This window comes from Tachyglossus aculeatus, chromosome 23, assembly GCF_015852505.1.
Source record: "Tachyglossus aculeatus isolate mTacAcu1 chromosome 23, mTacAcu1.pri, whole genome shotgun sequence".
Taxonomy (NCBI): Eukaryota; Metazoa; Chordata; class Mammalia; order Monotremata; family Tachyglossidae; genus Tachyglossus; species Tachyglossus aculeatus.
The window spans coordinates 7,579,707-7,593,363 of record NC_052088.1 but is presented as its reverse complement, the minus strand read 5'-3'; the positions used below and the strand labels follow the sequence as shown (position 1 = coordinate 7,593,363).

The 13,657-nt window shown below is 51.7% G+C and overlaps 1 protein-coding gene across 3 annotated transcripts in view; it reads left to right on the top strand.

Annotated features, from left to right (window-relative positions):
- The first annotated feature begins 2,170 nt into the window (after positions 1-2,170).
- The window catches only part of ACTN1 (actinin alpha 1), a 98,790-nt gene continuing 87,303 nt past the window's right edge, over positions 2,171-13,657 (top strand). For all 3 annotated transcript variants that reach the window (XM_038765497.1, XM_038765499.1, XM_038765498.1), the window contains exon 1: positions 2,171-2,275. In XM_038765497.1, the coding sequence (XP_038621425.1) occupies positions 2,171-2,275 (105 nt within the window). The remainder of the gene's footprint in view (positions 2,276-13,657) is intronic.

Sequence of the window (13,657 nt, the reverse complement as noted above, 5' to 3'; positions counted from 1 at the left end):
GCTAAGGATAGATAGGTGCATACACGTTCATGCTAAGGATGGTTGCTGGATTGACTGGACCTGGGAAGGCGGGGATTAATCAGTGTCTCCTGGAGGAGGTAGGACTTGAGAAGGATTTTGAAGATGGGGAGGGCTGTGTGTGTGATCTGGTGGATCTTGAAGAAGGAGGGTGGGAAGGAGGAAGGGCATGTAGAAGGGGTTAAGTTATCTTGAGAGGAATGAAGAGTAGGAGCTGGAATGGAATGGGAGAAGAGAGATGATAAGTCAGAGGGAAGGAACAGGTGGAGCACCATAAAGCAGATGGCCGGGAGTTTCTGAAGGGGATGGTAATGGGTAGCCTGGTCTAATGGGTAGAGCACAGGGCTGGGAGTCAGGTGGCCATGGGTTCTAATCCCAGCTCTGCCACTTGTCTACTGTGTGACCTCAGGCAAGTCACTTCCCTTCTCTGGGCCTCAGTTCCCTCATCTGTAAAATGGGGACGGAGACTGTGAACCCCACAAGGGACAGGGACTGTGTCCAACCCGATTTTCTCGTATTCATTCATTCATTCAGTCGTATTTATTAAGCCCTGACTGTGTGCAGAGCACTGCAGCAATCCACCTCAGCGCTTAGAACAGTGCCTGGCACGTAGCAAGTGCCCCAGCGCTTAGGACAGTGACTGGCACATAGTAAGTGCTTAACAAATACCATCATTACAGACAAATACCATAATTATCATCATCATCATGATGATGATGATGATGATTATCCCCTCATGTCTGGTGGTCCATATTCCAGGACCCTCGGCAAGCAGGCTCGGCGTGGGTGACCCCACGATCGGGGAGCCACTGGTCACTCTCCGAGGACATTCGGTGGACGGGTGAGGGTCCCAGGAAGAGGATTTAGAAGCAGCCTGGCGTAGTGTCTAGAGCCCAGACCTGCGAGTCACAAGGTCATAGGTTCTCCTCCCGGCCCTGCCACTTGTCTGCTGTGTGACCTCGGGCAAGTCACTTCGCTTCTCTGGGCCTCAGTTCCCTCATCTGTCAAACGGAGATTGAGACTGTGAGTCCCACATGGGACAGGGACGAGGTCCAACCAGATCAGCTCGTGTCCACCCCAGCGCTTAGAACAGCGCCTGGCATACAGTGAGCGCTTAACGAATGTCACAATTGTTATTGTTATTATTATTATTAGTAGTAGTATCAGTAGTCCCGGGAGGAGGGAATCATGTGGGAACGGAGGGAGAAGAGGGAGGAGGAGGAGGAGGAAAGGGGGAGGGGGAGGCAGCGGTGAGGATGGGGGGGCCTCTTCACCCTATTGAGACCCCACCCCCCTCGGCCTGCCCAATGGGGGAGGGTACCTCTGTCCTTCCTCCCCCTCCCATCGTCCCCATTCCCTTCCTTCATCCCTTTTCCCTCCTCCCCTTCTCGCCCCTCCTTTCTGCTCCCCTCCCTCCCCTCCTCCTCTTCCCCTCCCCTCGTCTTCTTCTTCCCTCCTCCCCTCCCTCCTTCCCCTCTCCTCCTCTTCCCTCTCCCTTCCTCCCTCTCCTCTTCTTCCTCCCCTCTTCCCCTCCTCCATTTCCCCTCCTCCATTTTCCTTCCTCCCCCTTCCCTCCTCCCCTCCTCTCTTCCTCCTCCCTTTTCCCTCCTCCCCCTCCCCTCTTTCTCCTCCCCCTCCTCTTCTTCCTGTCCTCTTCCCCTTGCCCCCTCCCCTCCTCCCTTTTCCCTCCTCCCTTCCTCCTCTCCCTCCCCTCCTCCCCTTTCCTCCTCCCTTTTCCCTCCTCCCCTTTCCTCCCCTCTTTTTCCTCCCCCTCTCCTTTTCCTCTCCCTCCCCTCCTTCTCTCCCCGTCCCGTGCCCCTCCTCCTTCCCCTCCCCTCCTCTCTTCCTCCTCCCTTTTCCCTCCTCCCCCTCCCCTCTTTCTCCTCCCCCTCTCTTTTTCCTCTCCCTCCCCCTGCCCCTCCTCCTCCTCCTCCTCCTCCTCTTCCTCCTCCGGGCCCCTTTCCCGCTCGGGCTGCAGCAGGACGGATCGTCCGGCCCCAGTCCGGCCCAGTCCGGCCCCAGCCCGGCCCCGGTCCGGCCCCAGTCCGGTCCAGCCGCCGCGCGGGAAGAGGAAGAGGGGAAGAGGAGGAAGAGGAGGAGGAGGAGGAGGAGGAGGAGGAGGAGGAGGGAGCCCCCCGGCCCCCGGCCGGCCATGGATCACTATGACGCCCCGCAGAGCAACGACTACATGCAGCCGGAGGAGGATTGGGACCGAGATCTGCTCCTCGATCCCGCCTGGGAGAAGCAGCAGAGGAAGGTTCGTGAGGTCCTTGCCCCGGCCTGGGCCTGGCCCGGTCCTGGTCCGGTCCTGGTCCGGTCCTGGCCCGGTCCTGGCCCGTCCGGTCCTGGTCCTGGCGATCCTGGCCCGTCCGGGCCCGGTCCGGTCCTGTCTGGTCCTGGTCCGGTCCCGGTCCGGTCCTGTCCGGTCCTAGTGCGGTCCCGGTCCGGTCCTGGTCCGGTCCTGCCTGGTCCTGGTCCGGTTCTGGCCTGTTCCGGACCGGTCCTGGTGGCCCTGGCCCGTCCGGTCCTGGTGCGGCCCTGTCTGGTCCTAGTGCGGGCCCGGTCCGGTTCTGGTCCGGTCCTGGCCTGGGCCTAGTTCGGTCCTGGTCCGGTCCTGGCCTGGTCCTGTCCCGTCCTGGTCTGGTTCTTGTCCTGGTCCAGTCCGGTCCTGGTCCGGTCCTGCCTGGTCCTGGTCCCGTTCTGGCCTGTTCCGGACCTGTCCTGGTGGTCCTGGCCCGTCCGGTCCTGGTGCGGCCCTGTCTGGTCCTAGTACGGGCCTGGTCCGGTTCTGGTCCGGTCCTGGCCTGGGCCTAGTTCGGTCCTGGTCCGGTCCTGTCTGGTCCTAGTTCGGTCCTAGTCCGGTCCTGTCCGGTCCTAGTGCTGTCCTAGTCCGGTCCGGACCTGTCCGGTCCTAGTGCGGTCCTGGTCTGGTCCTAGTCCGGGCCTGGCCTGGTCCTGTCCAGTCCTGGTCCGGTCCTAGCCCATTCCGGACCGGTCCTGGCCTGATCCCGGTCCGGTTCTAGTCCGGTCCTGGACTGGTCCTGCCCCATCCCGGTCTGGTCCTGGTACTGTCCGGTCCTGGCCTGGTCCAGTCCTGTCTAGTCTGGCCCTGTCCGGTCCTGGGCCTGTCCTGTCCTGGTCCTAGTCTGGTCCGCTCCTGGCCTACGTGGTCCGGTGGGTCCCGGGGGGGCCAGCTTCCATCCTCCCCCACGACCCCCAGCTCATCTGGAAAGCCCACCTCCTCCCCCAGGACCCCGGAGTCCAGAGCTCCCGGCTCCATCGTGGAGGAGGTGGACACATGTCCTGGTGGGGGGGGGGGGGGGGGGAGAAGGGGTGGGCGTCCTTTGAGGGCCACAGGGCCTTGGCCCCCCACCCCGGGGCCGGGGAAACGACCCGTCGGGGGAACTGTGGGGGGCTGGCTGCAGGATCTCCGAGGCCTGCAGTGTCTCTGGTCCCCCGGAGGACGGGGCCGGGGAGAAAGCTAATAAAGGAAAGATTCCCCCCCACCACCAAAAAAAAGAAAACTGTGGCCATCAATTGATGTCTGCCTCCCCCCACCCCAGACTGTGAGCTCCTTGAGGGCAGGGACTGTCAGTCTTTATTGCTGTATTGGACTTTCCCAAGCGCTTACCACAATGCTCTGCACAGAGGAAGTGCTTAAGAAATAGGACTGAATTGAATCTACAGAGGCTGAAGGCCTATAGGAAAGGGAGAGGGTGTAAGGCTGTCCAAGCCCAGCTTAATGAGTGAAGCTAGGCAAACGCAGCACTGCCATCTCCTCCTCTTCCTCCCCTCCTCCTCCTTCCCTCCTCTTCCTCCTCCTTTTCTGCCTCCCCCTCCCCCCTTCCACTCCTCCACTTTCCATTTCCCCCCCCCCCCCCAAATCCAGGGGGTGACCAGGAGGGGTGGTGGAGAGGGGCAGAACACACACACTCTCTCTCTCTTTCTCTGTCTTTCCCTCTCTCTTTCCCTCTGCCCCTCTCCCTCCCTCTCTCTCTAGCTCTCCCTCTCTTTTCTCTCTATCTCTCCCTCTCTCTCTTCCTCTCCCTCTCCCTCTCTTTCCCTCTGTCCCTCTCCCTCTATCTCTCCCTCTTTTTTCTATCTCTCCTCTCTTTTCTCTCTCCCTCTCTCTTCTCTCTCTCCTCTCCCTCTTTCCCTCTGTCCCTCTCCCTCCCTCTCTCTCTATCTCTCCCTCTATATCTCCTCTTTTTTCTATTTCTCCCTCTCTCTTCCTCTCTCCCTCTCCCTCTCTTTCCCTCTGTCCCTCTCCCTCTCTCTATCTCTTCCTCTTTTTTCTCTCTGTCCCTCCCTCTCTAGCTCTCCCTCTTTTTTCTCTCTATCTCTCCCTCTCTCTCTTCCTCTCTCTCTCCCTCTCCCTCTTTCCCTCTGTCCCTCTCCCTCTAACTCTCCCTCTTTTCTATCTCTCCTTCTATATTTTCTCTCTCTCTCCCTCTCTCTCTTTTCTCTCTCCTCTCCCTCTCTCTTTCCCTCTGTCCCTCTCCCTCCCTCTCTCTATCTCTCCCTCTATATCTCCCTCTCTTTTTTCTATTTCTCCCTCTCTCTCTTCCTCTCTTTCCCTCTGTCCCTCTCCCTCTCTCTATCTCTTCCTCTTTTTTCTCTCTCTCCCTCTCTTTTTTCTCTCTTTCCCTCTCTCCCTCTCTCTTTTCTCTCTCTCCCTCTCTTTCCCTCTCTCCCTCTCTTTCCCTCTCTCCCCCCCTCTCTCTCCCTCTCTCTTCCCTCTGGATAGTGCGGTTTAGGGTTGGGCTTCTAAGAACGCTTATGTCCAAAAATGGTAACGTTCATTCCCTTTTAAACTTAAGGCTAGGGGGGTGGGTGGGTTTAGGGAGCTGTCCGAAGGTTTTTTTTTTTTTTCCCCTTCAGTCAAAGGCATCCTGTATTAGATCACTCTGGAATCTTGGGCCCTGAAACATTTCCCTTTTAGTCACTTCATCAGACAAAGGTAATTTAAAACACACACTCATAAAGGCATGGCTGAGTACTTCCCAAAAATGTAGCCACCTCAGCCCGGGCAGTGGCTCGTAGAAGGGGTTGGCAGGGAATGGGCCGTACTCCTGCCTCGTCACCTATCTCCCACCTTCCACTTGCAAGCTCACTAAGGGCAGGAAAAGTACCTAACGCTTCTGTTGTACTGTAATAATAATAAAATAATAATAATGATGGTATTTGTTAAGTGCTTACTTTATGCCAAGCACTGTTCTAAGCGCTGGGGTAGATACGAGGTAATCAGTTTGTCCCACGTGGGGCTCACAGTCTTAATCCCCATTTTACAGATGAGGTAACTGAGGCACAGAGAAGTTAAGTGACTTGCCCAAGGTCACACAGAGACAAGTGGCGGAGCCGGGATTAGAACCCACATCCTTTGGCTCCCAAACCCGGGCTCTTTCCACTAAGCCATGCTTACTGTACTCTCCCAAGCGCTTAGTACAGTGCTCTGCACACAGTGCTCAATAAGTCATTGATTGATTACCGTGCCGGGCACACAGTGCTCAATAAAGACCATCGACTGATCCATTACAGTGTTGTGAACATAGTGAGCACTCAGTAAATAGCACTGATTGATTACCATGCTGTGCACACAGTAAGCGCTCAGTAAATAACAGTGATTGATTACAGTATTGCGCACACCATAAGCTCTCAGTAAATTCTATTTATTGATTACAGTGCTGTGCACACAATAAGTGCTCAGTAAATGCTGTTGATTGATTACAGCGCTCTGCACAAAGTAAGCACTCAAGGAATACCAGTGATTGATTGTGAGTTGAGGATCGGGCTGGGTGGCTTCTTCAAGTAGGCGTTTGCGATTGTGGTGACTTCCTCGAGCTACTTGGGAGCCTCCCCTTATGGCTGCATGACCCAGTGGATAGAACACGGGCCTGGGGGTCAGGAGGAACTGGGTTCTAATTCCGGCTCCACCACTTGTCTGCTGAGTGACCTTGGGCAAGTCACTTCTCTGTGCCCCACTTACCTCATCCGTAAAATGGGGACTAAGACTGTGAGCCCCAGGTGGGACAGGGACTGCGTCCAACCTGATTTGCTTGCATCCACCCCAGTGCTTAGTACGGTGCCTGGCACGTAGTAAGCGCTTACCAAGTACCACAGTTACTATCATTGTTATTATTATTGTTATTATCTGGGGGCTGGCGGGGACGATCAGAAGCCGGTGGGAAGAAAAAGGGTGGAGGGAGACTTGGGGGGATAGGACTTGGGGGGCGGTGATGGTTTGGAGCAGGGATAGCTGAGGTTTGGATGGGAAGGGCCCCTCCAACCTGCCTAGAAGATGTCTGTAGGAGCCGGGCTTCCCCTGGCCTGAAGCGTTGTTGTCAAGTGGGCGGGTAGACCATATATGTTGCCAACTTGTACTTCCCAAGCGCTTAGTACAGTGCTCTGCACACAGTTAGCGCTCAATAAATACGATTGATTGATTGATTGATCCCATTTTTTAGAGGGAAGCAGCGTGGCCTAATGGTTAGAGCCCGGGCCTCAGAGTCAGAGAACCAGGGTTCTCATCCCGGCTCCGCCACTTCTCTGCCGGGAGAACTCGGACAAATCATTTCACTCCTCCGGGCTTCGGTTTCTTCATCTGTAAAATGGAGATTCGCTACCTGACTAACTCTCTGTGGGGAGGGAATGTGTCTACCAACTCTGCTCTACTGGACTCTCCCAAGTGCTTAGTACTGTGTTCTGCACACGGTTAAGCGCTCAAGGTTAAGCGCTCAATAAATACGACTGACTGACGCAGTGAGGGATCGGTAAATATGATTGATGATTTTGATCTTTCTTTGACTTCGACTGGGAGTCCCATGAGAGACGGGGATTGAGTCTGACCGCATTAACTTGTATCTATTCTGGCACTTAGAACAGTGCTTGGCACATAGTGCTGAACGAATGCCATCATAATTTATCAGAGGGAAAGACAGCTCCAGCTGGGAGTTTCCTGCCTCTCACATTGTCCAGAACAGTGTTCAGAGACCAGAGGAGGCTGCGAAGGGTGGGAGAGGACTGGTTTAAATACCACCGGAGTTTTCGGGCCCCCATCCTCGTCCGTCCTTGCCGGAGGGAGGCGAATCGGGGTGGCGGATCAGAGGAGAACCATTGTCACCAAGGAGCAAAACAAGGAAACTGAAACTCCTTCGTCTAGACTGGGCCTGAGAGTCAGATGGATCTGGGTTCTAATCATAGCTCCTGCACTTGTCTGCTGTGTGATCTCGGGCCTGCCACTTTACTTCTCTGGGCCTCAGTGACCTCATCTGTAAAATGGGGATGAAGACTGTGGCGAGCCCCATGAGGGCACATGGACTGTGTCCAAACTGATAACATGTCCATTCTCTTGTACTCTCCTAAGTGCTTAATACAGTGCTCTGCACACAGTAAGTGCTCAATACATACGGTTGACTGACCGACTGACCGACCGACTGTCGGATTAGCTTGTATCTACCCCAGCGCTTAGTACCTGGTGCATAGTAAGCGCTCAACAAATGCCATAAAAACAAAACAAGCAAACAAACAAAGTATCCAGTGGACATGTGCTTGTTTGCTGGTTTTTCCTTTCAGTCAATCAATCAGCGATATTTCTTGAGCCCTGAGGGACGAGCACAGTACTGAGCCCTTGGGAGTGTACAGTGGGGCAGGTAGGGATGATCCCTGCCCTTGAGGAGCTTACAATCTGGTGGGAGTAGGATGGAGAGAGAGAGGGTCTGTTCCCACTAAACGCAAGCTTGATAGGCCACGATCCATAGCTGCAAGCATTTCCCGTTGCTGCAGAGAGCTGCAAATCACTCAATCAATCAATGGTACTTATATATTATAAATTACTTATTCATATTAATATCTATTTCCCCCTGTAGACTGTAGGCCGTTATAGGCGGGGAACGTCTCTGCTAATTCTGTAGTATTGTCCTCTTCCAAGCACTCAGTACAGTGCTCTGTGCCTACTAAACACTCAATAAATTCCACTGATTGATCGATTAATTAATTAATTCATTCATTCAATCGTATTTATTGAGCACTTACTGTGTGCAGAGCACTGTACTAAGCGCTTGGGAAGTACAAGTTGGCAACATATAGAGACGGTCCCTACCCAACAGTGGGCTCACAGTCTAGAAGGATTAATTGACGGAGAGCTTACTGTGTTCAGAGCACTGCAAGGAATCTGTTTATCAGGTATCTTTCCTTCCCCTAGGTCAGCGTATTGCCATTTTACAGAGGAATAATAATAATTCTGGTATTTGCGAAGCACTTACTATGGGCTCCAGGCACTGTACTAAGCGCTGAGGTGGATACAAACAAATCGGGTTGGACACAATCCCTGTCCCACATGGGGCTCGCAGTCTCCATCCTCATTTTGCAGAAGCGGTAATCAAGGCCCAGAGAATCAATCAATCAATCAATCAGTCATATTTATTGAATGCTTACTGTGTGCAGAGCACTGTACTAAGCGCTTGGGAAGTACAAGTTGGCAACATATAGAGACGGTCCCTACCCAACAGTGGGCTCACAGTCTAGAAGGGATGAAGACTGAGCCCCACGTGGGACAACCTCATCACCTTGTATCGCCCTCAGCACTTAGAACAGTGCTTTGCACATAGTAAGCGCTTTATAAATGCCATTATTATTATTATTACTGGAGGACAGAAGGCGGGGGCACCGCCCTGATCGGTGGCCCACTGGAAAGAGCGCGGGCCTCGGAGGCATAGGACCTGGGCTTTCATCCCGGCTCTGCCAGTTGCCTGCTGAGTGACCCGGGAAAGTCACTTCACTCCTTGGGCCTCAGTTGTCCTGTCTGTACAATGGAGATTCAAAACATGGAATTCAAAACTACTTGCCTATGGATGATCCTGGGCAAGTCACTTCACTTCTCTGGGCCTCAGTTCCCTCTTCTGTAAAATGGGGATTGAGAGCGTGAGTTCCACGGGGAACAGCGATTGGGTCTGACCCAATTTGCTTGTATCCACTCCGGAGCTTAGTACAGTGCCTGGCGCACAGTAAGCGCTTAACAAATACCATAATTATTATTATTATTATCTAGACCTGTTCCAATCTGACCACCCAGACCTGAATCCCTACTCATTCAATCGTTCCATCGTATTGCACTTGGAAGTACATCGTAAGCACTTGGAAGTACAGTGCCTCTCACATAGTAAGCACTTAATAAATACCTTTAAAAAAAAAAAAGAGTACAATTCAGCAAAGATGGGAGACAAACCCTACCCTCACTGGACTTACAGTCTAGAAGAGCCCTAATTTTGACTAAAGAGCGTCCTGATTAACCTGTGTCCACCCCGGCCCTTAGAACAGTACTTGGCACCTAGTGGATAGAGCCCCGGCCCGGGAGTCAGAAGGTCCTGGGTTCTAATCCTGCCTCTGCTACTTGTCTGCTGTGTGGCCTTGGGCAAGTCACTTCACATCTCTGGGCCTCTGTTACCTTATCTGTAAAATGGGGATGAAGATTGTGAGCCTTGTGGGACAGGGACTGGGTCCAACCAGAGTTGCTTATATTCATTTAGTCGTATTTATTGAGCACTTACTGCGTGCAGAGCACTGTACTAAGTGCTTGGAAAGTATGACTCAGCAACAAAGAGGCACAATCCCTGCCCACAGTCTAGAAGATGGGCTCACAGACTAGGAGAAGGGCTTAGCGCTTAGTATAGTGCCTTGCACATAGTAAGCACTTAGCAAGGCTAAAATTATTAGTAAGTGGTTAACAAACACTGTAAGGAAACCTCACCTTATCAAAAGTCCCGTTGAGGGAAGCAGGGCAGAGCCCAAGGCTGTGTTGGGGCTAGAGATTGGCATCCCAACATGCCTTATAGCGGGGTACCACTTCCCAGTGGGGTTCATCAGCCCCGATTTCGGTCTTCCCCAGTATAATAATAATAATGATGGCATTTATTAAGCGCTCACTATGTGCATAGCACTGTTCTAAGCGCTGGGGAGGTTACAAGGTGATCAGGTTGTCCCACGTGGGGCTCACAGTCTTAACCCCCATTTTACCGATGAGGTAACTGAGGCCCAGAGAAGTGAAGTGACTTGCCCAGCGTCACACAGCCATTGGCGGAGCCGGCATTTGAACCCATGACCTCTGACTCCCAAGTCTGTGCTCTTTCCACTGAGCCACGCTGCTTCTCTATCCCTACCGCCCCCCAAGGGGCAGACCCCTCAAGCTAGGGTGGATTGGGATGGGGTGTTCTTCTCTCCTCCCTGTCTTCTAGTGAGCCCCCCGTTTTGTTTAAATTGTCTCTTGCAGAGCGGCAGGGTGAGGAAGTTTCATTATGGGTTTCTGCTCATTCTGTTATACTCTTCCAAGCGCTTAGTAGAGTGCTCTACACATAGTAAGCGCTCCATAAATATCAATGATTGATTGTTTGGTAAGTGATGTGGGGAGCAGGATCTAGGCAAGTCTTGACCGTAGTGGGTTTATTTTTGTGGTATTTAAGTGCTTACTATGTGTCAAGCACTGTTCTAAGCGCTGGGCTTGTTACAAGTTGATAATAATAATCATGGTATTTGTTCATCAATCAATCAATCGTATTTATTGAGCACTTACTGTGTGCAGAGCACTGTACTAAGCGCTTGGGAAGTAGAAGTTGGCAACATATAGAGACAGTCCCTACCCAACAGTGGGCTCACTTACTACCTGCCAATCGCTGGGGTGGATACAAGCAAATCATTTGAGACAAAATCATTTTAGACACAGGTCCTCTCCCATGTGGGGCTCACAGTCTCAATCCCCACTTCACAGATGCGATAACTGAGGCACAGAGAAGTAAAGTGACTTGCCCGAGGTCACAGAGCAGAGAAGTGGAGGAGCTGGGATTAGAACTCATGACCTTGTGACTCTCTCTGCTACACCTTGCTGCTTCTCCAGTAGGCCTAGTTCAAGGGCCTCTCTCAGCGCTTAGAACAGTGCTTTGCACATAGTAAGCGCTTTCTAATGCCATTATTATTATTATTAGACTTTGATCTCGTTGTGGGCAGGGAATGTATGTGTTCAGTGTTATATTGTACTCTCCCAAGCGCTTAGTACAGTGCTATGCACACAGTAAGCGCTCAGTAAATATGATTGACGGACAGACTGATGGACTGATTGACTAATTTGCTCCCAGGCCGAGGGCAAGAGGCCCCGGAGGGTTGGGAGCAGAGCGGTTGGAGAGCAGAGAAGGGGCGTGATCTAGTGGATAGAACTTGCACCTGTATATGTGTATATATGTTTGTACATATTTATTACTCTATTTATTTATTTATTTTATTTATACATATTTATTCTATTTATTTTATTTTGTTGATGTGTTTTGTTTTGTTCTCTGTCTCCCCCTTCTAGACTGTGAGCCCACTATTGGGTAGGGACCGTCTTTATATGTTGCCAACTTGTACTTCCCAAACGCTTAGTACAGTGCTCTGCACACAGTAAGCGCTCAATAAATACGATTGAATGAATGAATGAATGAATGAATGAATTACTCTATTCATTTTATTTGTACATATTTATTCCATTTATTTTATTTTGTTAATATGTTTTGTTTTGTTCTCTGTCTCCCCCTTCTAGACTGTGAACCCACTGTTGGGAAGGGACCGTCTCTATATGTTGCCAACTTGGACTTCCCAAGAGCTTAGTGCAGTGCTCTGCACACAGTAAGCGCTCAATAAATGCGATTGAATGAATGAATGGGTGAATGAACTTGGACCTGGGAGTCAGAGGGACCTGGGTTCTAATCCCATCTCCGCCACTTGTCTGCTGTGGGACCTTGGGCAAGTCAATTCACTTCTCTGTGCCTTAGTTTCCTCATCTGTAAAATGGGGATTAAGACTGTGAGCCCCACGTGGGACAACCTGATTACCTTGCATCTACCCCAGTGCTTCAAACAGTGCTTGATACACAACAAATACCAACATTATTATTATTATTCTTTTACTCTGTGCCTTAGTTCCCTTACCTGTAAAATGGGAATGAAGACTGTGAGCCCAGCGCTTAGTACAGTGCCTGGAACGTGGCAAACGCTTAATGGACACCACAATTATTATTATTATTGTGGTTGAGGGGCCTTCGTTCAGAGTCCTTGCTGCCTGGCTGGGAGTGATGAGTTATTCGGTGGCCATGCAGTGGTGGGATTGGGGCTGGGGGGGAGGGAGTTGGAGCCCCAGCCCAGAGTGGGAAGAGGGATGAAAGCCCGGGAAAAACCCGATTTTCCAGTTGGTGTGAATGACCATAAGAGGCTTTTTGGCTCCCGGGACTCCCAGTGACAGGCTTGAAAGAGGCTTAGCAACGCTCATTCAGTCCTAATAGCTGCTTAATCTGCAAAAAGAGAGTGGAAGGGCCTAATTTGGCTAAATCTGGCTTTTTTGCCAGAAGAGTTTGGGGGTAGCCTCCTCTCTCTCGCCTAGGGAGGAGACCAATCAATCAATCGTATTTTTTGAGCGCTTATTGTGTGCGGAGCGCTGTACTAAGCGCTTGGGAGAGTCCAACAGAACAGAGTTGAGCTGACACGTCCCCTGCCCACAGCGAGCGCACGGTCCAGAGGGGCAGGCAGTGGAGTCTTGCCCGGCAAGATGGACTTGGTAGCCCGTGGCTCCGTGGATCCAGCTGCTTCCCAAGAGCCATTCGCCCCGGGAAGCCAGGGTGATCTCGGAGGACGGGAGGAGGTGGAAGCCAGAGATCTTCCAGAGAGCCCAGCTAGTTGGTGAAGTGAAAACTGAGCACGGGTGAAGCCACGTGTGACCAGGAGGATGAGTAACCTTTGCGGGAGCAGAAGCCTTCTGTCACATGCTGCTCTTTCTCCTCCTCCTCCTCCTCCTCCTCCTGCCTGCAGAGACTGGGTGGTCTGCTGGCCGCTGAAGCCCAATCCATCAGTGATATTTATTGAGCGCTTACTGCGTGCGGAGCACTGTACTAAGAGCTTAGGAAAGGACAGTATTGGAGAGCTGGTAGACACATTTCCTTGCCCACAATGAGCTTACGGTCTAATCAATCAATCAATCAATCAATCGTATTTATTGAGCGCTTACTGTGTGCAGAGCACTGTACTCAGCGCTTGGGAAGTACAAGTTGGCAACATACAGAGACGGTCCCTACCCAACAGTGGGCTCACTGTCTAGAAGGGGGAGACAGAGAACAAAACCAAACATATTAACAAAATAAAATAAATAGAATAGATATGTACAAGTAAAGTAAATAGAGTAATAAATATGTACAAACATATATACATATATGCAGGTGCTGTGGGGAAGGGAAGAAGGTAAGACAGGGGATGGAGAGGGGGACGAGGGGGAGAGGAAGGAAGGGGCTTAGGCTGGGAAGGCCTCCTGGAGGAGGAGTCTAGAGGAAGAGAATAATAATAATGGTTAATAATAATTATGGTATTTGTTAAACTCTTGCTATATGCCAGGCACTGTACTAAGCTTGGGATAAATACAAACAAATCAGGTTGGAAACAGTTCCTCTCCCACGGGGGGCTCACAGTCTCAGTCAAGAGCCCCCATCGCTCTTCATGGTCTCCGGACCCCTCTTTAGGACTCAACTCTCTGGTCAGCCTGGGCTCTGTGAAGGTCATTATTGTTATAGTCTTATGATAATAATAATAACAGGGTTTCTGTTAAGCGCTTTTAATTTATGCGGTCGTATTTA